The following is a 25,164-nucleotide window of genomic DNA, read 5'->3' on the forward strand; positions in this document are numbered from 1 at the left end:
GTTCTTTAATTAAAAAAAACATAAAACCTGCAATGGCAGGGATTACATCAACTGCAGTTGCTGTCTCTTTGCTCACATCCCTGGTCTGTTCTTTAAAGGGAGCTAACACTTCAGCTGTCTTCTCCATCAGCGTCCTCTGGTTAGCTCCAGAATGCTCTGTAGCAAGTAGAGGCTGCTGTTCCATCGAACCTGCACATCCTGCTGCAGGCGCTTGACTGCTATGTAGTGCCAGGTTGAAAGTTGTCCCTTTAAAGTCAGGCTGGCCCTAGTGGGTCTGGAGACTAACAGGTACTTTCTTGCGGTGGGTAAGATGAATTTACGCCGACCTCTCAATGATCTTCACTGCAGTGGGTGGGGTTAGGAGCACCTGATATGGACCGTCCCAACGTGGAGAATGCCAATACTTGAGTTAATTCATCTGTTGGCTGATACTGCATCAGCTGTGGCAATTTGTATTGTCTACCATGAATTATTTCTAAAGGAGTGAGAGCTGTTTTATTAGGGGTCACTCTCATGTCTAAGGCCACCAGAGGAATGCAGTATAACCAAGTCTTCACTGTTTCTGCCATGACCTTTATTATCTAAATTTTTATTATACCATTATGCCTTTCTACCAATCCAGCTGATTGAGGGTGGTTAGCACCATGTCCCCTTAAGTCAGTTTAATAGGTTTTTCCCATATCTGTAATAATCTGGTTCACAAAATGTGTTATGCCAAACTGTGAAATTAGTTCTCTAGCCAACGTGAAAATGAAATGTCTCATTTACCCCAGATCACACTGGGCAGAACATAGCTGCTGGTCTGATCTCAATTTCAATTAAAATAATCATGATTATCATTTTTACCATAATCAAGCAGCCCTAATATGCAAACATATTGGTAACAATGGCTTGGTCATCTGTCCCAGTAGTTTTATTTCTTCTGCTGTCGAATCTTGTGCCAAGCACTTTTTCAACAGGCTCAACGAGTCCCCATTTCTCTCTTAAAGGTGTGAATGGATTTTCCAATGCTTGAAAGGACTGTTCCATTTTGTTTCTAATCGCTGCATCCTATGGAGACAAACACTGTAAAGCTACATCCTTAGCCTGACTGTGAATCTGAAAAATCATCCATGGATGAGCCAAACCGCTTAACATTAGACTGACTTAATCCAGCTGCTATGAGTTATGCAACAGCAGTAGCACACATATCTAGTGCTGATAATGGACAACGGGGTTGATGTTGTGGCTGTTTCCTTGACTTTAGCTGTCCTGTATCACCATGGTCTGCTCTGCTTGAATTCACATTGTTACTACCTACCTGCTACTGGTCAATACTGTCAGTGTGTTTGGTGTTTAAATGTTTTCTAAACCCAGAAAAAGTTACAAGCCCCCGGCCACATCCAGACTGAGCACATTTAAGGCAAGTAACCATGAACTACTCGCAAATGCTTAACAAGTGTATTTGAGGAAGTTAACTCAGTCTGACCAACAAAGCACTTCATGTCAAACAGATCCGCTCAAGTACTAATGAAGCACCCGAACTTCTGCAACACAGGGACTCTCCTTCACTGTGCCAACATCTATGTTGTACAGAGTGGTCTGGATGAACGTCAAACATGTTTTACAGCGTCAGGTTGTATGTTGTGGCGAAAACATAGTACGCCTTAAACAGCTGGTCAAAAGCACCACGTGAGGAGGCCGACCTGCAAGCGATGGCATTTTTGTCAAGTATGATAAAGAACTGGTGGAGTGTTTTCCTGCTTCATCTTACAGCCAGGAGGAAGAGTTGTGTGCTTGTGATGGGATCAAGATGGTCTTGGATGTTGCTTCCTGTCTGAGAAAACAATACACAAACACTATTATAATTACATGGTAATAAAATTACACACAAAAAACTGCTTCTATGTGTATGTATAGTACAGTAGTAGCGGTTTAAAAGTTCCCATCCAAGCTGAAAGCCAGCCGAATACCTGCCGGCTTCCAGCCCAGTTCCATTCCAGTTCCAGCCAGCTGCCTTCCAACTTCCAGCCGCCAGAGAGGCCCCCTCCTTCTCCTGGGAGTGTCGATGTTTTAATCAAACTCCACCCATTCCTTGTAATATAGGGTAGACCCAGAAGATGGCGCTTCTCTCACAGACTTCTCATCGCCCGTAGTCTGTCAGATTTTATCTGAATTTACACTGACCGGCAGAGGCGCCACTCAAAGCACCTCTGATGGCCAGTCACAATTCATAAAAATGCATAAAACTTAATACATAATCATCGTTTGACGTGGAATGTGAAATTGTAACATGCTTGTGCGCTGCCAATTGTTTTATTCAGAAATGAATGCTAGTAGGTTAATAAAACCTTTCAAATACTGGATCACAGCCCCTAGCTCTATTCTCAATAGGATGTATTTATCATACTGATTAATCTTTTAATATTAGCATTATTAACATAGACAAATCAGATTTGGATCAAGCAACACAGAATCTGTTTGAGGTAGCTAGGAAGGGTTATTTTATTCTCATATTATTTATTTCACCTCCATAAGAAGACAGGGCGACAGATAAAAGCCCCACGCAGGATCGGAGATAATTTCTTCCACTTCAATGTGTCTAATCGCGGGGGGACATCCAACACTCGCTGTGCTGCGACTTCCTGCTCGCCGGGAATCCCGATTACGTCACCCCTCCAGGTGGGCTATTCCCCGACACGCTCTGATTACCATTCCAAAAGGTACTGTATGCAGCCCCCAACTTGAACATGCGCCTTCTTCAACATTCGCACTTGCTCCAGAAAATTACCATCTCTTAGGCTCCTCCACCACCACTTTGACTGTGGATTGATATGTAAATGAGCCGCAATAAGGCAGCTGAAGCAGTGACCCAGTTTTGTGATTGTTGCACATTGGGTAAGAGTGGTCAAACGAGTCCAGTTTGTGTTGTCATGCTACCAGAAATTCAGTAGGCTAGTCGGTCCTAATGCAGTGAATTTCCATGTTAATGTTGCCAAATTCAATAGCATAGCAAGAGATGAAAAAAGAAACGATATTTCTTCAACATGTTAACCAAAATATTTACCTCTTAAAGCATAAACCAAGTATTTACAACAAGCAGTGTGCTTTTTAACGTTAACGTGTGCCATAGCCTACTGCACCGCTGTTCCTCCTTCCAAGTCTTCTTTTTTATTATATTGTTGTTTTATCATCTGAATATACTACAACAACACAGAGAAAATATATGAAAGTTTATTTTACGCTGGTATTTGCGCAGCAGAGTTTTCTGCCGCCGGATTTGTAGTCCAGGAACGGAGAACACAGCTGCTGCCAGGAAAGGTGGATTACATTTTGTTAAAGCACAGCAATCTCCGAGTAGCCTATTATAAATACCCTCTCAGTGGCAAAATAAAACACACTGGTCTGGTTTAGTCTTCACCCTGAAATGGTTCAGTCAGAGGAATATAAAGCTGTTTTAAAAATGTTGAGCAAGCTTAAAATAAACATTCATAGGCTATCTATGTGTTTTAGATTAACACAATGATAAAACAACAATAGGCTATAATGGAAAAGAAGCGGTGCAGCATGGCAATGATGCGTTAATGGCTCGGGTCGCGGGTTAAACATCAGTCTGGTTCGGATTTAAATGGAATAAATACATTGGTGACGAGTCGGGTTCGGGAGTCATTCTAACGGGTTAGAGCAGGTATGCGTAGCAAAACAGAACCGTGCAGGACTCTGCTCTAAGCAGTTCGGACTTGGTTGACCTGGAACCATTTGACAATAAAATCTGGAGCCATCCTGCAACGCGCTCGCTTAGGCGTCCAGTTAAACCGTGTTTATTCAACCAGTCCCTACTTCATTGCATTCATTCTTTCCTCATAGCCTACGTGCACATTTTTTTCAAGATTGTTTATGTCAGTTTTGTTTTGGAAAATGAAAAAGGAGTCTTTGCGCAGAACTTATAACATTATTCTAATCTTGCCACTTGCCTATTTTATTATTGTGTATTTTTGTAATAACATGTAAATTCACTGCATAGGAACCAACTAGTCTACTGAATTTTGTGTGACAACACTAACAGAACTGTTTTGACAATGCAACAATTACAAAACTGTGGCTCATTTCCTTATCAATCCATAGTCAAAGTGGTGGTGGAGGAGCCTTGGAGATGGTAATTTTATGGAGCAAGTGCGAATGTTGAGGAATTTAGCCTTTGTTCAAGTTGTGGGCTGCATGCCTTTCAGAATGATAATAAACAGAACAAGACACACCAAACCAGGAGCTAAGACCACGAAGTTCAGCATCATGCTTATCTATCTTTGGCGTTTTTACACCAACATTTTTATACACTGGATAATGATAATAATTATCGATTAAAGTCACGGATAAAACTGCTGTTGTTAAAACACACCCATCTCTTACAAAATCTAAAATGTAAAACAAAAAAAACAACAAACAAAAAATCTGGATCACTGTAGAAATATCTTTATTCATTGCTGATCATCTGGCCATTGAAGCGTTTTTATTTGGAATTGGGAACAAATATTTTCCACCCTGTTATATTCTGTTCCACTCTGTTATGTTCCATTCCACCCTGTTAGTAAGGTGTTTTTTAATTTTTTTTTTTACTAAAAACATTGAGGACTGTGAACCTTGTTGCACCATATTAGGAAGTGAGGAACATTAAATTGATTTTGCTTTTCTGTTCCCAGGTCAAAAGGAATGTAATTATCTCACATTTGAAATACTTGATTATGCTTTCCTTCTTGCCTTTGTGGAAACAGAAACGTGATAATCTCTCACTTGAAAGCAAGCTGGGCGTACAATAGTGTGATGACGATGAAAACTCACATGACCAATGCTCAATAAAGGGTACATGAAAATGTGAGAAATGGTCAAAAGCACAAATACCGTTTGTGGTGAGTGAAACTATACAGCACAGTCCACAAGGCTCTTTTCAAGCACACTCCTCCCCCCAAGGAGTATGCTTGAACAGCTAACGGCAGGTAATGGCTGTGTTTACAAATGTAAAGGTGCTAATTGTTGGCCATTGAATTGTTAATTTCAAACCGGGCAGCCTTTTGGTTGTACTCTGGGCATGGTAGAGGGATAAGAAATCTCTGGGTTTTCTAGTGTTAAACACTGGAAGCGTCGCCAGCGGTCTTTTGATGACCGCCAGTCACGCTACCATGCTTATAGTGTATTAAAAACTAAACGGCTGAACCTGGTATTTTAGGACTTTTATTATATAGTTGTTGTCTATAGTTTTACCTGCTTACTTGTTTGGAAAAGTAAACACATCAATATTTACGAGCAGTTTAGCACGTCTAAACTTCCACAGAGCCGCTCAGGGAGACTCTTTCTCAGCCAAACTGTCGTATATCACGGCTATGGAGTTGTAATAAATGGCCGCCCTACTCTGCTTCTGATTGGCTGTAAGATCACAAACCCTGTGTGATGATAGGCTGCTGGTTCCTGTCATTCCTACCAGCCTTTGCGCATGTGCCTGCTTCAGACAGCAGGCAGGCGGCTGTCCCACCGCTGAGACACAGTTGTATGACGTTTTATCACGTTTTATCACTAGATCGCTATGAATAAAATCCAGGGACACTTCATTTCACAGTATAAACCATTTATTTACTTATCTACTTAGGATAATAGCACTTTGAGGCCTAATTCAGAATATAGGTTGGGCTGGGTCCGGACTTTTGTGATCCCTGCTTTACACATTATCAGTATTATGTTATTTTTACCTGCCGATATTACGTTATGATTTTGTCAATATTCAGTTATGCAGCAGCTGTATCAACCCCCACTGTGAATAACTTACGTTGCAGTCAAATGACCGCTGGCAGCGCTCCTCGGGATGTTTAGAAAGCTCGCTGCTAGTGACATTCACCACTTAGCCGACTTGAGGAGGTTGTGCTTTGCCTCATAACACCATTAGCTACACATGTCGGCTTTTTTGATACATTTATTTGACGCCATTTTCAAATCAAATCATTTTTTAAATGTTGGCAAAAATGCAACAAATGAGCGACACAGCTCATTATAAACTGTTTAGAGAGCAGCAAGATCAAATCACTGCTCCTCCCCGTGGACAAAAGAGGGATTGCAGCTGTTTTTTTACTTGGGCTGCTTAGGGGCAGAGCCTCGCTGACGACGTCATTGCGGGGGATTACATTACCCCCACAGACCTGTGAAGGATCGGCCAAGGATCAGTCAAGGACCAGTCAAGGACCAGTCAAGAACCAGTCAAGGACCCATCATGGAAACAGGGGAACTTTTAAACCGCTACTACTGTATTTAACTCTGTGTGCATGTGATCATTACTAGCTAAACCCAAGGTTTCCTCAGTGAAATGCCCTTAAATAATACAACTAAAATAAAATTAGGAACAAGTACAAACCTTTTTGAAGACCCCCAGATGCTTCTGACACCTTTGCTGGTATCTTAAACCCTGGGCAGAGGGGGAATCAGGTATAACAACAGGAATGTGTAACAACACAAATTCGATGTAGTAGTAGTAGTAGTAGTAGTTTATTTCGAGCACATACAAAACCACATGTACAGCCATGCGAATTCAAATTACAAAAAAGAAAAATGAAACAAAGATCATGCTCGAAAAGGGGAGGGAAGAAGTAAAACTTATTAAATCCCATCAACCATCAACAAAGTCAGTGACTGTTCAATTTTCACAATTTCAAAATCACAGTAATTCTATATGATCAGAAGCTCTGCATTTTTTTCTAACCTCTTTCTTTCAATACTTAAACTACAGTAAACACAAACACATTTAAAAACGTTTAACATTAACATTAAGCTTTGTGAGATCATTTTAAAATGTGAACAGCAGAGATGTTTTTTTTTTTGGCAAGCTGTCATTAGTCTCTTTTCCCCTGTCTTAAACAGTGTGAATACCTCTACGTGGCTGCAAGTTTATTTTACGTTTCTAGTCTTTGCATGTTCATAGGACATTGTTAGGCTATGCTAGCATACTAACCTTAGCATCAGTGTACTGCAGAGTAAGAACTTAACACTGACAGGGGTTACAGGTGAAGTGCACATAAGTGTAGAAAAAATGTCACACCAATGTCATCATCCACTTCAATTCCTAGCCGGACACGAGGCATGCAGACAATTTCTTAAAGATGCAGACTGCTTCCCAAAACTGATTATAGCGTTACAACACATCATCTCCCGTAGAATAAAAACTAAAGTTAATAAGTTAACATGTTAAAGTCTTGGAGGGAAAATAATTCCAATCACCCTAAGACCAGGGTTAGATGAGTTGTTAATACAAATGTAAACTTAGTTTAGCTGACTCCTCATATCAACAAAGGGAAATTATGACTGGCGGATTTGTTATTGTTATTTTGTCATTTAGCAGATGCTTTTGTCCAAAGGGACTTACATCTGAGAGTAAGAGCAACACAAGCAAGAATTCAACCTGGATGGGACGACGTCATTAAGTGGTAGTCAGACTGCTGTGAGTCCAGTTGGACCGAGGTGCTGTCATGTAGTGCTAGAGGCAGTGTTTTTTTTTGTTTTTTGTTTTAAGTCCTTTGTTGAAATACAATATCATGATTTCATCACACATCATCATCTTGGGCATAAGTGCACACAGCTTCTTCAGTACTTGGTTGAGCCAAAGAGCTGGACAACCTACTCATTCCGAGTAGAAGAGTTAAGCTAAGTGTGGAAATGCTCCTTGAACATCTGGGTCTGTAGCTTGCTTTTAAAAGTGGATAAGGACTCTGCGGATCGGACGGAGTTTGGTAGATGGATAACTGTGGAGAGGGAGTGTAGCTCTGGATTAAGGAGTGGAGGTAGACCAGAGCCGTTTGGGTTATTGTTTTGTCAGCCAGAAGCAGAGCTTTGAATCTGATGCGCTGCAACTGGAAGCCAGTGGAGAGCGATTAGCAGCAGAGTGACATGAGCTCTTTTGGGCTGGTTGAAGACCAGACGTGCTGCTGCGTTCTGGATCATCTGCAGAGGTTTAACTGAGCATGCAGGCAGGCCAGCCAGTAAGGAGTTGCAGTAGTCAATGCGTGAAATGACCAGAGCCTGGACCAGGAGCTGGGCCATGTGTTCAGTCAGGTAGGGTCTGATCCTCCTGATGTTGTAGAGAGCAAATCGGCAAGACCGGGAAACTGAGGCAGCATGGTCCTTAAAGGTCAGCTGGTTGTCTACCATGACACCAAGATTCCTGGTAGAAGACGTAGGCACAAGCATGATGGAGTCAAGCTGTACGCTTATCTGTGGCGGTAAGGAAGGATTGGCTGGAAAGACAATAAGCTGGGTCTTGGACAGATTTAGCTGAAGGTAGCGATCCTTCATCCATGCGGAGATATCAGCAACATGCTGATATTCACATTGAGACGTTGTGTTGTCAGGTAGGAAAGAAAGGAAAAGCTGAGTGTCATCTGCATAGCAGTGGTAGGAGAAACCATGAGAGTTAATGATGCACCGAGTGAGAAGGTGTGTAGTGAAAAGCGAAGAGGGCCAAGCACCGAGCCCTGAGGCCCCATTGTTTCCAGCCCATGTGATCTGGACACGCCCCCTCGCCAAGATACTCTGAGGGATCTTCCTGTGAGGTAGGACATGGTTGACCGTGTCAAAGGCAGCAGACAGCTCCAGCAGTATAAGGACTGAGGATGGACCAGTGGATCTGGCAACCCGTAGGGAATCAGTAACTGACAGGAGAGCAGTTTCAGTAGAGCGGCCTTGCCCAGGGGCATCGCCTGGCCTGGGCATTCCCGGCTCTAGCCCCGAACATTTCACATCAAGCCCCGAATGTTTTTTCATCCCAGAAGGAATAAGTTTACATTCTCTCAGCCGACATTAAAGAAGATTGTAGTTTTGTAATTTCCTGGCTTATGTGAATGCAACACAGGTACAATATGACCAATCACAGAGGAATTTTATGGAAGAGGGAGTCCTCCGTGTTTGCTAACAGCCCGGCGTTTTATCCCTAATCTGAACTCTGGTGTTACTTCGAGCGGTCATTATTAGTGGTCAAAAATGGACATCAGACGGTTTTTTTTATTTAGAGAAGAGAGACAACTTTTCAGTTGTGGTCGCTGCCAATGGGCAGCAAGACTCTGACCAAGACACGAAACAGGTAAACCACAAATAATTTAAACCCTGTTTGTCTTAAAATTAAATGAACATTAAGCAGATCATTCATGACAGTACTTGATACTTCAAAGGTTAAGCTAGCTGTACTAAACCGTTAGCCCTGCCCTTTTCTGTTCTACACATTTGCATTAAATCCAGTGGTGAAGTTTAAGTGGTTCACTAGTTTACCCGCTGCTGTGAGTGTGTGTGCGCGCGTGTGTTGTAGTAGATGGAAACGGCTTTCCCAGTGTTGGATGTTTGGTTTCTAGATGCTGCTTTAGTTTAAATATAGATAAATAAAGAACAGCTTTATTATAAATTTATTTACTGATGTTTTTGTTCACCTCCAGGTTACTGGCTGGTCAGTAGTTAAAGAGTGTTAAAGAGTGTTTTACATTTTATGTTGCTCACATTTATTTATTTATTTATACATTTATATTTGAAATACAAAACCATTATTTCATGGTCTCACCTTTGTGTGGGTGTATACTTATGTAATAATGAGGTTGGTGGTTCTTGTATGTGTGTGTTGCTCCAGGACAGGGGTGTTTGAGACTGGGAAGGAAAAACCAGAGTAAACCACTAGTTTAAACTCGGCTATACTACTGAAAAAGTAGTAGTAGTAAAGATGGAAAACAGCAAAAGAAAGAAGGAAAGAAGGGAAATGATGGAAGGAAAACAAGTGATGAAGCCTGTAGAAGGAAGAGACAGATGAGATGATAGAGTTAGTAAATACTACAGCATGATCTTTATTCTGAAAATTATAAGTGACTGAAAACAGTTAACGTTCATCCTTTTGTTGCAGGAGATGTGCACTAAAGAGCAGGTTGTGGAGATAAACAGCAGATATCTGGAAATGTAAAAGTTTAATACTGATTTTAGAGATCTTGTTTACATTGTCACGTTTAAGATTGAAAATAAATACATATCGAAGCGCATATTGCAGTATTTGGCTTTAAACAAGGTGACACAATGCTGAAGAAAGCTTAAAAAAAAAGCGGTTTTTACTGCGTTGGTTCTTTACGAGGGTGTGGGCTCAGCCCCTAATGTTCCCAGGTCCAGGAAACGCCCCTGGCCTTGCCTATAGCCAGACTGATATGGATCTAACAGGTTGTTGTCTTGGAGGAACTGTGAGACCTGACTGAAGACGGCACGCTCTAGTAGTTTAGACATGAATGGAAGCAGTGAGACCGGCCAGTAGTTTCCAACCTGGGCTGGGTTGAGTGTGAGGTGAGGTGAGGTGATAATATGGGTTACTGCAGGTTTGATTGTAGGTAAAATGCTCTGCAGGATGTCAGAGGGAACAGGATCAAGAGGACAGGTCGTGGGTTTTCAGCTGACCAGAAGTTTAGAGACTTGGTCCTCATTTAGAGAGCAGAAGGAGCAGAGTGAGGTACCAGTAGCTGGTTTGGTAAGGCTGAGTTGGTCAGGCTCAGTGAATTGGTTACTGATGGTAGCGACCTTTTCAGTGAAGTAGGAAGCAAACATTTCTGCAGTCAGCACAGTGGGAGGCTGAGCAGGTGGTGGAGAAAGAAGAGAGTTAATGAACAGTTGTGTGTTGGGAGCATTGCGGATCTTGTTCTGATAAAAGGTTATCTTGGCCGCCTTTAGTCCGGATGTGAAATTTTCAAGTTTTTGATGGTACTCAGACAAGTCAGTGTGCTCTTTTGATTTGAGCCACTTTCTTTCTGCAGCCCTGAGTCTGGCTCTGTGCTCCCTCAGTACCTCTGTGAGCCATGGACTGGGAGGGTTTTATCTAGCTGGTTTTGACACCATCAGACAGCTGTGTAGGTCTGAGGGATCTCAAGTTTCTGCGGTAGGGCGCTATTTTTGGAGCCTCTTGAGTGATATGAGGAAGGAAGACAGAGAATTTAACCAGGAAGTGGTCTGAGAGGTGCAGCGGGGTGACGGACAGGTCGGCTGTGGAGCCGTTTCTGGTCAGCACCAAGTCAAGAGTATTACCAGCTTTGTGTGTTGGAGGAGTCTGAACCAGTTTGAGATTGAAAGAGTAGATGAGAGCCAGAAAGTCAGTTGCCTGTGGTTTGCCAAGGTGAATGTTCATGTCTCCCATGACAGTTAGTGGTGTGCCATCATCAGGAATGTCAGAGAGAATCATGTCCATTTCAGAGACAAACTCATCTATACTGCCACCCGGAGGCGGTAAATGACCAGAATGTATGCAGTGATGGGTGTAGGGACCTTTACTGCGTGATACTCAAGTGATAAGCAGGTAGCCATAGGACGGAGAGGCAAAGTTCCACTTTCTAGAAATAAGAATGCCTGTTTCACCTCCTCGTCCAGCTGAGCGAGGTGTTTGGGTAAATTCTGCATTGACAGAAAGGGCAGCTGGTGTAGCTGTGTTTTCTAGACGGATCCAGATCTCAGGGCTAGGACCTGAATGTCTGAGAGATTTATCAATGAACTGATAAATTCTGTGTTGTTCACTGTGGACAGACAGTTCCAGAGACCAAAGGTAACAGAGGATGTGGCAGACGTGCATGCTATAGGAAAGGACAGGTTTTGTGGATTGTGGTGTCTATGGGTGACACGCCTTGGTCTGTACCATGTCTGACAGGGATGGTTTTGGATTGGGTTGTAAGGAGGCTATAGCTCATGCTCAGAAACTCAAGCAGTAAACTCACCTAACTGACTGTACCAACCCTGATTGAAATCAGTGCTTGTTCTGCTGAAGTTAAACAAATTCTCTCTTTTATATGGGATTTTTTCTGGAGCTAATCATTGGGGACCAGAGGGAATGAGATTCAGTTAACTGGTTCTTTGAGGAGGCAGACATTGTCTCACAACTGATGTGGTCTACTAAGAGATTCCTAAACTGTTGAATACACAGATTATTTTTGTTTTTCCAATTTACAAGGAGAGTTTCTTTGCAATGCATAAGACCATGAGGATCATGTGTGCAGAGTTAATTACCATGTTAATTTCATCCAAGATCTGCAATGGACTGGTGACTTGTCCAGGTGTACCCTGCCTCTCACCTGTTAAATGCTGGATTAGGCTCCAGCTTCCCCGGGACCCTTAATGGATGAAGCAGTACAAATAATGAATGAATTAATTAATTTCATCCAAGTCACCTAGTAGACACAGTGTGGGGTTTGCAGGAATTTTACAATTAAGCCAGGTTTACATGTCTTCACATACCTGAAGCCAGAACCTGCAGACAGGTGTGCAGGGCCACAAGGCATGGTTGTCATAGTTGTCAGGTGTGTTTGGATTGCAGTGTGAACAGATGTTTGATTGTGACTGACCCATCCCGAACATCCTTTTCCTTTATGAGTTCTATGCAGAATGTTGAATTGTATTAGTTGCATATTTGAATTCTTAGTCATTTTAAAGGTGTTTAAACATATTTGTGACCATTTATCTTTATTAAAGTTACTGGATAAGTCAGCCTCCAATTTTAAACTTGGAAGAGAGGTTGAATCTTCTAGTTTAGATAATAGTCTATATTTTTTTTATAATAACTTTGGAGCATGAAGATTGAAGAATTCTGCCAACCTAGCAGGTGGTATTCTAGAAATTTAGTGTTGCTGATTCCATATTGTGAAGTGATTAACTTGAATGAGGAGCTTCCGTTGTCTATTATATGTTCTTGTTTATTCCTTTATTTTTCCATTGAGTGAAATTAATCAGCTTTTTGTTTTGTAGGATGTCAGGGTTGTTCCAGAGGGGTGTAAACTTACATGGAAAGTGAAGATTTGGTTATTTTTTAGAAATTCCCGCCAAGCCACTAAAGAGGAACTGATATTGATGCTTTTAAAACACTTATGTGTTTTGATGGTTGAGCTGATGAATGGCAGGTCAGAGATAACCAGATCCTCACACAATGCTTGCTCTACATCTAACCATGATTCATCCAGACTGCTAGGTTTAAGCATAATTTAGATATATGTGAGTCCAATGACTTAAACCAGCTGGAGGATAGTTTAGTGGGTATCATTGAAAACAAGTAGTTTACTTTAGATAGAACCATCATTTTAACTGTGGCAACCCTCCCCATGAGTGATATGGGTAAGCGCCTCCACCGTGAGAGATCATCCTCTATTGCTTTAAGTAGCTGGACATAATTTAGCTTTGTTAGTTCTGATAACCTGGGGGAAATGTTTATGTCTAGATATCTAATGTTTCCAGACTGTATTGTAGTATTGGGTGTGTTTTGTAGGTCACAGTTAATGGGCATAACAATAGTCTTAGACCAGTTAATAGAGTATTCAGATATTGATGAGAATGTGTTAATAAGTGTGATTGTCTGGGGGAGAGATGTCGGTGAGTTCTGGAGGAAAAGTAATACATCATCAGCATAAAGACTTATCTTATGTTCTATATTTTTGGCATGGATTCCTTTAATCTCTTTATTTTGTCTTATGGCAGCAGCTAGGGGTTCAATAAAAATAGCAAAGAGTGATGGAGAAAGCGGGCAGCCCTGTCTGGTTCCTCTCTGCAAACAGAAGCTTGGAGAGGTTTGATCATTGGTCTTCGCACTTGCATTTGGGTTGTTATATAATATTTTTATCCAATCTATGAAAGATGACCCAAACCCAAATTTAATGTTGCAAATAAAAATACCCAGTTTACTCGGTCAAATGCTTTTTTTGTGTCTAAAGAAATGACTGTGGATTCCAGATTATGTAGAGTAGAATAATCTATGATGTTAATTAATCTGCGTAGTCGTAGAGGAATGTCTACCTTTAAAAAAGCCTGTTTGGTCAGGATTTTTTATTAGCAGGGTTATTTTTTCTACCCTTCTGGCCAGAGCTTTGCTGATTATTTTAAGACCAACATTTTTTAATGAAAATGGACGGTAACTGGATGGAAGTGTCGGGTCTTTACCTGGTTTTGTTATCCATTCATTGTCTGTCACTAATCCAGAGTTGGGTCGTGTGGGCAGCTGCCTAAGCAGGAAAACCCAGACTTCCCTCTTCCCAGCCACATTCACCAGCTCATCCGGGGGGATCCTGCAGCATTCCCCGGGCAGCTGAGAGATGTAGTCCATCCATCGTGTCCTGGGTCTTCCCCGGGGCCTCTTTCCAGTGGGACGTGCCCGGAACACCTCACCAGGGAGGCGTCCAGGAGGCTCAATGTGGAGGAGCAGCAACTCTACTCTGAGCCCCTTCCAGATCACTGAGCTTCTCACCCTATCTCTAAGGGAGAGCCCGGCCACCCTGCGGAGAAAAATCATTTCGGCTGCTTGAATTTGTGATCTTGTTCTTTTGGTCACCACAGCTCATGACCATATGTGAGGGTAGGAGCGTAGATCGACGGGTAAATCAGGAGTTTTGCCTTTTGGCTCAGCTCCTTCTTCACCACGACAGACCGATGCAGAGTCCGCATCGCTGCAGAAGCCGCACCGATCCGCCTGTCCATCTCCCGCTCCATCCTTCCCTCACTCGTGAACAAGACTCTGAGATACGTGAACTCCTCCACTTGGGGCAGGACCTTATTGCCGGTGTGCTGGTTTTAATAGTAGAGTAATATTGGCTAGGTTCATGTTTGGAGGTATTTTTTGTTTTTCCTTTATTTCTAATATCATATTGTAGAAAGTAGGTGCCAGCATTGTCCAGATTTCTTTATAGCATTCTGCTGGTTAACCATCTGGACCTAGACCATCTGGTGAATCCAAGGCTGTTTTATTTTCATGTTTTCATTCTGGAAGATTAATATTAGTAAGAAATGGATCAGTATTCTCATTTGTTTAGTTGTGATTTATATAAAGTTTTACAGAATTCTCTAGAAGTGTTATTTATCTTGTCAGGGTTGTGGCTGATGTTTCCTTCTGGATCTCTGACAGAGGAGATGGTTGTTTTCTCCTGTATGTTTTTAACTAATTAGGCAGGAACCTTCCAGATTTGTTGCCATGTTCAAAGTTCTCCAAGTAAAGTCTTTGCATCAACAATTGTGTTTTTATCTATTATTTCATTAAGTTCAAGTTTAGCTTTCCTTATATGGTTCATACTGTGATCTTCTGGGGAGACATGGTAAGCTTTAACTCTGAGGTGTAACTCTGAAATCCTGGAAGCCTCCTTCTTTTTCTGATGGGAAGAGAAGAAAATTATTTTCCCTCTCATTACTGGTTTTCCTGCTTCCCAAAGAACACACGCTGAAGTTTCTGGCAAGTCGTTATTTTCTAGATATAAGGACCATTCTCTTTTAAAGTAGCTGATAAACTCAGGATCTTTAAGTAGTGACGTATTAAATCTCCAGTTTCTAGTTGCTGGTTTATTGCTCTTACTTCTCAGAGTGAATGATACTGGTGCGTGATCACTAATGCTAATAGGATGGATTCTGATTTCTGACATGTCATTCATCAGAGAGCTGCTAGTTAAGAAATAATCTAATCTAGAATAGGAATGGTGAACTGAAGAGAAGAAGGTGTATTCTCTTAGTGTGGGATGGTGAGAGCGCCAAGCATCACAGAGACCAAAATCCTTCATGTTTAACAGTTTGAGGATTTCCAGATTCGATGACTTCCTGTGGTACTGGGTTTGTCCAGTATAATGTCACCTCCTATAGTTAGTGTGTTTTCTGAGTGACTGTAGAGGTGGAGAGGGAGTGAAAGAAGGAGGGTCATCTACATTTGGACCAGAAATATTTGCAATACATAACATTTTGAGTAGATATTGTACCTATTATGAATCTGCCTTCTGGATCTATGATTGTATTATCTATGTCAAAATTTAACCTTCTATTAATAAGAGTTGCTACTCCTCTCTGCCTAGAATTATAACAAGCTGAATACACGTGTGGAAACTGGGTTGTTGAGAGAAGATCTATTGTTGAGTTTCCTGTAAGAGGACGATGTCTGCCTGCATCTCCTGCAGCCGACTGAAAATATTTAACCTCTTTTCCCTTGTCCCAGCTCCACGCACATTCCCAGTGACAAACCTCAGTATGTTCATGCTCCGAAAACAGAGCATGCATATTACTGAAGGACGTGTGTGTGTCCTGCTGCTTCACCTTGTGCATGTGTGTCTACCAGCTGAGTGTGTGACAGGGAGGTGTGCATTAAATGCCTGCATGTGTGTGTTAGCTGTTCCCTCATACATTGCATGTGTGTATGTTTGTGTAAATAATGCAAAGTGCTGCTGATGTGTGTCAGCAAGCTGGGCCTGATGTTCGAGTGTGTGTGGGGTGTCTACATCAGCAGGAATACCTTGATATTAATATGAAATACTAATGGCAGAAATTAACATTAAAATTTTAAGACTTTATTAATTTAGTTAGCTTCGATTGGGGCAGCACTTTTCCGTAGATTTACTACTAATTAATTCACAGCCCAGAAGGGAAAACCATGAGTGGATATTTTAATAAAGTAAATATTCACTTTAATCTAATGTCTCACATCTCAAGTAGTAAATTCATCATCTGAAGGGACCATGACTTAATCCACAATAACCACAGAAGCAATGCTGAATTATAATAATGCAAGCAATTTATTAACCACCAATAATAAATTAACAGCAAACAGTAGGAAATATTAGAAAATATGAAATTATTAATATCACTTTAGAGACTCTGCTGGCATTTCCTGTGAGCACCGTGAGGGTGAATCAGCTTAAAAGGCAGAATAATGGAAAATAAAGTCAGAGAAATAATGAAAATGTAATTAAACCAAAATAAACATTATACGATAGATAATGAGATTTGGAATATGGGGAAATTAACTAAATTAGTGAACAAAACTATAACGGAGGAAGCAGAAAGGGAATTTGTTAAAGTATTTTGGGAATAACCAATTATAATTTAAGGGAATTTAACTGGATGGGACTTTGGAATGAAAGGGGATCTAATTTGGGCATTAAAAAGGCACCAGCTAGAACCAGAGGTAGTTCGGTTCGGTCTTACTTGGCGCAGGGGTAGGGCCTGATAGCAGAGTACGGCGGGACGTCAAGGTGGTATCCTTCTCTGAAGTCTGTATCGATGCTCAGCGTCTGGTTCAGCATCCAAGGCGAACCTTGTGGCCTTCAATGCTTCACTTGCATAGAGGAATGGTAGCTGGTGTAGCAAATGGGTCATCCCAGGTATCAGGTCCGCCTTCTAGTACCGGGTCGTCCTCTTCATCAGGACTGCCTTTTAGTACCGGATCTTCCTCTTCATCAGGTCCATCTTTTAGTACTAGGTCATCCTCTTCATCGGGTCCGCCTTCTAGTACCGGATCTTCCTCTTCATCAGGTCTGACTTTTAGTACCGGGTCTTCCTCTTCCTCAGGTCCGCCTTCTAGTACCGGGTCGTCCTCTTTACCAGGACCACCTTCTAGTACCGGGTCATCCTCTTCATTGGGTCCTCCTTCTAGTTCTGGGTCGTCCTCTTCATCAGGTCTATCTTCTAGTACTGGGTTGTCCTCTTCATCGGGTTCGACTTATAGTACCAGGTCGTCCTCTTCATTGGGACCACCTTCTAGTACCAGGTTGTCCTCTTCATCGGGTCCACCTTCTAGTACCGGATCTTCCTCTTCATTGGGACCGCCTTCTAGTACCAGGCCGTCCTCTTCATCAGGTCCGCCTTCTAGTACCGGGTCGTCCTCTTTACCAGGACCACCTTCTAGTACCGGGTCGTCCTCTTCATCGGGACCGCCTTCTAGTACCGGGTCGTCCTCTTCATCGGGACCGCCTTCTAGTACCGGGTCGTCCTCTTCATCGGGACCGCCTTCTAGTACCGGGTCATCTTTGTGATATGGTGCATTATCCTGCTTGAAGTAGCATCAGAAGATGCTCCACTGTGGTCATAAAGGGATGGACATGGTCAGCAACAATACTCAGGTAGGCTGTGCTGGTTAAACCAGGCCACGTTGGTACTAAGGGGACCAAAGTGGACCAAGAAAATCTCCCCCCACCATTACACCAGCAGCAGCCTGAAGCTTTGATCCAAGGCAGGATGGATCCATGTTTTCATGATGTTTCCAGCAGATTCTGAGCCGAGCATCTGAATGTGGAGCTGAAATGGAGACTCATCAGACCAGCAACGTTTCTCCATCTTCTATTGTCCAGTGTTGGTGAGTGTGTGTGAATTGTAGCCTCAGTTTCCTGTTCTTAGCTGGCAGGAGGCACCCGGTGTGTCTTCTGCTGCATCCTGGTCCAGACAACTGCTGCTCTGGATATTTTCTCTTCTTCAGACCATCTCTGGAAACCCTGGAAGTGAAAATCCCAGTAAATACTCAGACGATGCCACGCTCATCCCCTTTCTTACTCATTCTAATGCTGAGGTTGAACTTCAGCAGGTCGTCTTCACCATGTCTACATGACTACATACTGCCGTATGATTGGCTGGTTGGTTGTTTGTGTTGCATTTTAGAAGATTTCATTGTAATGTTACTGATACAAGTAGGTGACGTGAGCCCAGGATGAGTAAAGTTTAGTGTTCATGGAAAGGAAAATAAACGTTTGTGTCCGTAATTACATGGGTAACTGGTAATGAGAATACGTGTAATCTGACATGAGTGCAGTATGTGGGAACACTTAGTTTCCAAGCAACATGTTTTCTTTGAATGCAACAGAAACAAACTTCTACCTGGAATAACTAGCATGTCTCCTCACCCTTCCTTCACCTTCTTCGTTGCACCACGCTGATCCACATCTTTTTTTCCTGTCTCTTTCTGCCTCCTCCTCAGGGCATCAGCAGTCTGTTCAGCTCTCTGAAGGTGGTCCGCCTGCTGCGTCTGGGCCGGGTGGCCAGGAAACTGGACCATTACCTGGAGTATGGGGCAGCTGTTCTGGTCCTTCTGGTCTGCGTATTTGGACTGGTGGCCCACTGGCTGGCTTGCATCTGGTAACATGTTCATTTTTATTCTTTCACAGATGAAAAGCATGGCTCCTCTCCTCCCTGTCTGCAGATTTCATTTTTGCCACAAAATACTGATAAACTAATTCATCTGTGCTCATTTTGCTTGATCTAAGGATTTTTTCTCTTAACCCTTATATTAACCCTCATATTTAAAGGCTGTTTTAAAATGTATGCTTGAGTGTGGATCATACATTAGCAACTTCATTGGACCTTAGTGGGTCACCAATACTCTGCCACATATAAAGAATAACTACATTTGATAGTATATATACATACATTGTAATTATCAAGTTTGCCTCAGTGATAAACAGGATAGGAAAATGATCCAGGTGTTTTTATAGAAAATTAATATTTTATAATATATTAATATTACAAGATATTATTTTATAAATATTTTCATAGGTCAAATAGAAAAATCAATACACTGAGTAAAAGTTAAAATAAGATTAAAAAACAGAAAAAATCTATGTGCATGTCTGTAGAAGTAAAATATTTTATTAAAAAAAATGTGGCCCTGTTTTGTAATAATTCATGCACCAGAGGGTTAAAGCCATTAAACACAGAATCCCAATGGTTGAATTTGGGGGGGTCTAGATTCCCAAGAATTCAGTACAATCTGAATTCAGTGACAGCAGGGTAGCTACCGCTGCTGCACTTCTGGAGGCAGCAATGTTGGTTCAGTTATGAAATTTTGACATTGTCCATGTGAAACACTTAAATTCTCTGCATTTCAAAGGCGTGGCACTAACAACATAGCCGTGTCAAGAATGTAGGGAAAACCCTGCATCATTTAAGAGCCATAATAACTGATTATGAGCCTCTAAATGTTATTTATGAGCCTAAGTTTTGTTGTTTTAATACACAAATGTTTGCTGAAGTGGCCTGTTAAGAATTTTCATAATAAAAAGAAAGAAAACTAAATCTTTAAAGGGCCAGTGCACCTAAAATGTGATTTTTGAGCTGTAAACAACAGTATTACTTCATTGTGATAAAAACCAGCTATACTGGTAAGAAACTTTGTATTTTTTAAATTTCTTTAAAAACGTGATTTTGTGAGTCAAAAATGGCTCATAACGCCCTCTACAGGGTAAAACTAGATTATGTTTTTCATGACATAAAGAGTTTATCTACATCACTAGAAAATTTAAAAAACCCCACAGCCCCTCCCTCCAGATGCAGGTAGGCGGGGCCTCACCTTGCAGGCATTGAAAACCACGCCCACCAACACATATGAAGGGATGTGAGCTTATCTCGGGTAGATCTGCTAGTTTCAGACTTCTGCTCTTCCACAGTTTCTGATGAAATATTCCTGCGATGTGACGGATTTGTGCTTCTAAGGGTGTAAAAGTAGCAACGGACTTTATTCTTTACCTGCGGATCCTCATCTGGCGACAGACAGCAGCTCAAATCGTAGCAGAAGCAACTTCCAGCAGCTCTTCCTGCAGCTGCTACAACCTGCCGCGAGTCTCCACAGCTTTCCAGAGCTGCTGGAGCTGCTGACAGGCAGCTAACAGCTAACGGCTCACAATGATATGTTCAGTACCACCTGGTTCACGTGTAGCTGAGGAGATTCAAGAGGGAAAGTCTTCCACCTCAAAGATGCTCTGTGGCGTAGCTGCTTTGTGGGTGGAGCTACACTTTAATTCCAGATTTTTAAAGCGGCAGCATCATATTGAATCAGGGGTGTTTGGTTAGATAATAATTCACTCTGCTAACCTTAACTTCCAGTGAGTGTAGTAAAACACTAAATGTCTCTTCAACAGGTACAGCATTGGTGACTATGAGGTCATTAATGAGGCCACCAAGACCATCAAGAAGGACAGCTGGCTCTACCAACTGGCTATCAGCATTGGCTCGCCTTATAAATACAATGCCAGTGGCTCTGGCCAGTGGGAGGGGGGTCCTGGCAAGGACTCGCTGTACATCACCTCTTTGTATTTCACCATGACAAGTCTGACAACCATCGGCTTTGGCAACATTGCACCAACCACGGATGGAGAGAAGATCTTTTCTGTGGCTATGATGATGGTGGGATGTGAGTATGACATAAACTTACTGCTGCTTTTTGTCTTAAGTGCTCTGTGGCGAATACTCTCTGTGAACCATTCTATATCTAACTATCTAGCTTAATTTGTATAGTCACAACTAAATAATTTCAAAGCAGTTTTAAAGCTACTTCAGTCCAATTCATTGTAATAATAACAGTAGAATAGTCTGGCTAAAGCAAAGGATTGCCTCAAATCGTATCTTTAATTTAATCTGAACTGCATGGGATGATAGAGGAGAGGAAAAACACAGTAAAGAGAAGAGTCCAGTTCATCACGCAACATCCTGCAGTAGGCTTAAGGCATACCCACATAAAGGAAAGGAAAATGGTTTTGAATGTTGGTTTTGGAGGTTTTGTGTTAGATGTGAAGCAGCTGTGTGAAATCTTCAGCACTGACTGGTTTCATTTGTTGAAGGCTGAGCTTATAGGTGGATGATATAGTTGGCTGGCTTGGTTCCATGGTTCTGGTGAAATGGACATTAAATGTGGCTGATTACACAAGGATCAAATCTGCTGGTTGCACTTCCTCTCTGAACAGGCCACATTAATTTGACTGGGTCTTGAAATGACAGAAGTTGGAATCATTGTTATTTTATTTATTTATTTATTTATTACAACCAGATTGTTTTATTATACAAATAATAAAACTGTATTTTCTATTTTTCTCATCTGAATTGTGAAGATCAATACATCCAATGGCCCAAAAGACTGAAATTCATGGTATGAAGTGAATAACTGAATTATCCTGCATTCAAATCTTCTACAGCCTCATTCTGTGGACGGTCCTTAAGGGTATGAACTACCTATATGACTATTTTGATTAGATCACTTGTTGGGAGCACAGCTAGTGATAAGTTAGAAAGCTTTGCAACAGAAAATATTTTCATCATCTTGAGATTAATGGTGGACTTAATCAAACTGTTATACTAAATTCAGTGCAACAAGCTGGATTAAACATGCTTTCCTTAATTTGCACGGGAAGTGGTCGGGATGAAAATCAGAAGACTCACTTATGCTCTACACTTAAGATGAATACACTTTGTCCGTACATAAGCTGATTGATCTAACAGTCATACCAATCTAAAAGATGCACGAGAGGATGAAGACACTGATGTTTGGAATGTGTGTATCTAATACTGAGCACAAAGTCTGAGGCAATGCATCTCAACAGGAAGGCAGAGCTTCTTCAAAGTTTATTTCAACATCACATTTCATGTAGAAGACGAGTCAAAGTGCTTTATATAAAACATTAAAAGCATCACAGCAGGAAGCAGTAAAATGAGCATTAAAACAGACTAAGAAATAAAATAAATTAAATAAAAACAAAGAAAAAATCTAAAATGAAATAAAAAGCCAGAAATAAAGTTCCAGTGTGGGGAATTAACACCTGTTCTGATAAAAGGCAGCAAATAGAAAAGTTTTAACCCTGATGTAAAACTGCTGAGGGATCTGGTTGGTTCATTTACCTCTGAGCTGTGTGTCTTCAGAAAAATGTGTATGATTAAGAAAGGCTTCCTCCCTGGTGTTGATGTCTCTCCGCATGGAGCTTGTGTAACAATGTCTATATCCTGGAAGGAAAGTTACTTTCAGGACATTAATTATTCAACTGTATGCACTAGCTGCAAAAACGGAGAGTACAAACCTTCAAAATGAGACCTTTTGGGGCTTTCTGGAGGCGTTTGATTAAAGTGTAACAAACAAAAGACAAAGGTATTTAGACAAAATGTATGGAAGCAGCTTCTAATCACCTTTCATTAAACAGCAGAAAATGATTGTTCACTCACGGATGTGGAATATTTTCTTTTTCACCAGCTGACTATTTAACATATCATCTGTTCCTGAACCTGGAGTCTTGTACCTGTCTTGTATTGATTGTCAGTTGCCTGTTGTTTGAGGAGCTGTGCCTTTAGGCTGCAGCTGCTTTAAGTTTATAATGCCTGAACAGTCTCCTTTTCAGCAATGAGAGGAGACCTAGCAGGATAGTAACCATAGCAACCACAGGTGCATATGTCCGTCCACTTCTCTTCCTCTGGAGCCTCGTCTGCAGCTGGATTAACTCAGTCTGACTTGTCCTTACTAAGTCCAGTAAGTCCCAGTCCCATGTTTAGTCTGTTCGGTTTCTGTCTGCTGCAGATGTTCCTGATGTTTTACAGAGTTGAAGCTGCACTAAATGAACCAGGACCAGTTTGGATGAGCTCTAGTTGCCTTTCTCTGAGATCAGCTTATGTTAACCTGTGCAGGTTAGTAGCTTACTGAGCGTTCCACCACGGTGCCTCTGGCAGGGATGTGGAAGTTGCTGAGCGGTCTGAGCCTGATAGAAACGTGTGTGTTTATTGTGTAAAATCTAATCCATGTATCCGAACATCTGTCACATTGCTTTTTAGGTTTTTAATAACTGAACTAAGTCTGATTTTTGGTTGAAATGACTAAACTGACTTTGTTATTCATAAATTAAATGTTATTATCTGTTAAATCTGTCCTGGTACATCTGATATCTGCTGCATCGGATTTTAAGTTTTTTTTTTTTTTTTTTTTTTTTTTGCATTCTATACTTAATCTGCTCCAACATTGGTCAATTTAAACTAAAATTTCCATTCCTATAAAGTCAAAATTCATTTGATAAGTGGGACCTGCCCACATCGATCAATTATCTGCCTGGTACTCTGTCCTGGTGCCGGTCTGAACATGCAGAACAGTATTAGGAACATAATGCAGAGGGAAACTGTTTGAGAGGGTGCCTTTTTCACTGCTGCATTTCTACACATGCAGCAGAGCAGCTGTGTTATTGGAGGTGTTGAGCAGTGAGATAAACGGAGAGAAATCAGGAAGTGAATTTACAGCAGACATTGAACATGATGACATATCTGTTGTCTGAACATACTTTGCATTTAAAAAGTTGGACCAAACAACTATTTATAGAAGATGATGCATAAAAGAAATAAAGATGTTGCAGGAGGCATCAATATGAGCAATCTGCTGCACCACCTTAACCACAAATATGCTCCGGAGAGTCAAAAATGTCTGAAATAAAGATCAGCACACTCTGTGCCTTCAGGTAAAACTGAAAAAATGGAGGACACTCGAGTCAAATGTCAATGGTTTGCTATGACTAAAAACGAACATCACTAGCCGTCCAGCCAAAGACCTGGTTCTGATAAGTTCCGTACAGAAAATGAATTAAGGGATATGATCGAGACACTGTGGACAATCTTCACAATAGAATAAACTATTTTTAGTTTTATTAGTCTGAAATGTGTTTAGCTGATAGTAGAGCTTACAGACTTGATGGTACAACCCCTAAAAAATCAACGTTGCTTCTTTCTTGGTATTTTTGGGTGGAAGAGGGGTAGGAACTTCAGAGGGGTCATCAGGAGGGCCTTCTTTATCCTCAGTGTTTCGCTGATCTAGGCCCACGACACCTTCAGAGTGCTCAATGGCAGCACCTAGTGTCCCAGGTGCGGCCCCCTCTGTTTCTACTGTTAGCAGTCATCTGGCAGCCCAGCTGGAGTCCTTCCTATTGAGCGACAGCCAGTTGCGGCTTCGTTTTGCAGCTTCACAAAGTGACTTCACTGCTTGTTGTAACACCTGTCCTTTGACCTCCATTGGTCATGGCAACAAACCCTCTCCATCCAACTTCTACAGGGAGCACCTTGGTATATTAGCCATGTTGTTGTGCCTGGGCTGTTATTCCACATACTTCAAGCTTTTCCAATTGTGCGGCTCTTCTGTAGCAGCTGCTTCTGGCAATGTCTTGACTGGATGTTCGCCCACTCTCAAAACTGACCAACCATTTCCAGTCAGTAGGAGGATTTCTACCTGCTGTTTACACCTGCTATATTCCACTTCTTATCCTCATATTATTATTTATTATTATTATTTCTGTGTAATTCAGGCATCAGTGCAAACATTTTTCTTGTTCTTGTGGCCTCAAGAACAAGAACAAAGTTCCTGCAGAGTATGTTACAAGCTTTATGCTCACCCCTTTAACTTAAAATTATGGGCAAAAAAACCAAAACAAACCAAAAACAAAACACACACACACACACACACACACACACACACACACACACACACACACACACACACACACACACACACACACACACAAAACAGTTTTCTTTTTATTTTTAATAAATCATATGTTCTCCCATTCATGGCAACAATCTAATTTCTAATCTCAAATAAAACTAAAGTTTAGTTAACGTTATTTTTGTGTGTCGCTGTGTGTGTGTCTGTTT

At 41.4% G+C, this 25,164-nt stretch overlaps 1 protein-coding gene across 1 annotated transcript in view; it reads left to right on the forward strand.

Moving 5' to 3' along the window:
- kcnh5b (potassium voltage-gated channel, subfamily H (eag-related), member 5b) overlaps positions 1-25,164 on the forward strand; it is a 319,850-nt gene that overhangs the window by 136,290 nt on the left and 158,396 nt on the right. The window contains exons 7-8 of the mRNA XM_041971541.1: positions 18,707-18,864; positions 20,643-20,914. Of these exons, the coding sequence (XP_041827475.1) occupies positions 18,707-18,864; positions 20,643-20,914 (430 nt within the window). The remainder of the gene's footprint in view (positions 1-18,706; positions 18,865-20,642; positions 20,915-25,164) is intronic.

This window comes from Melanotaenia boesemani, chromosome 20, assembly GCF_017639745.1.
Source record: "Melanotaenia boesemani isolate fMelBoe1 chromosome 20, fMelBoe1.pri, whole genome shotgun sequence".
In the NCBI taxonomy this organism is placed as follows: domain Eukaryota; kingdom Metazoa; phylum Chordata; class Actinopteri; order Atheriniformes; family Melanotaeniidae; genus Melanotaenia; species Melanotaenia boesemani.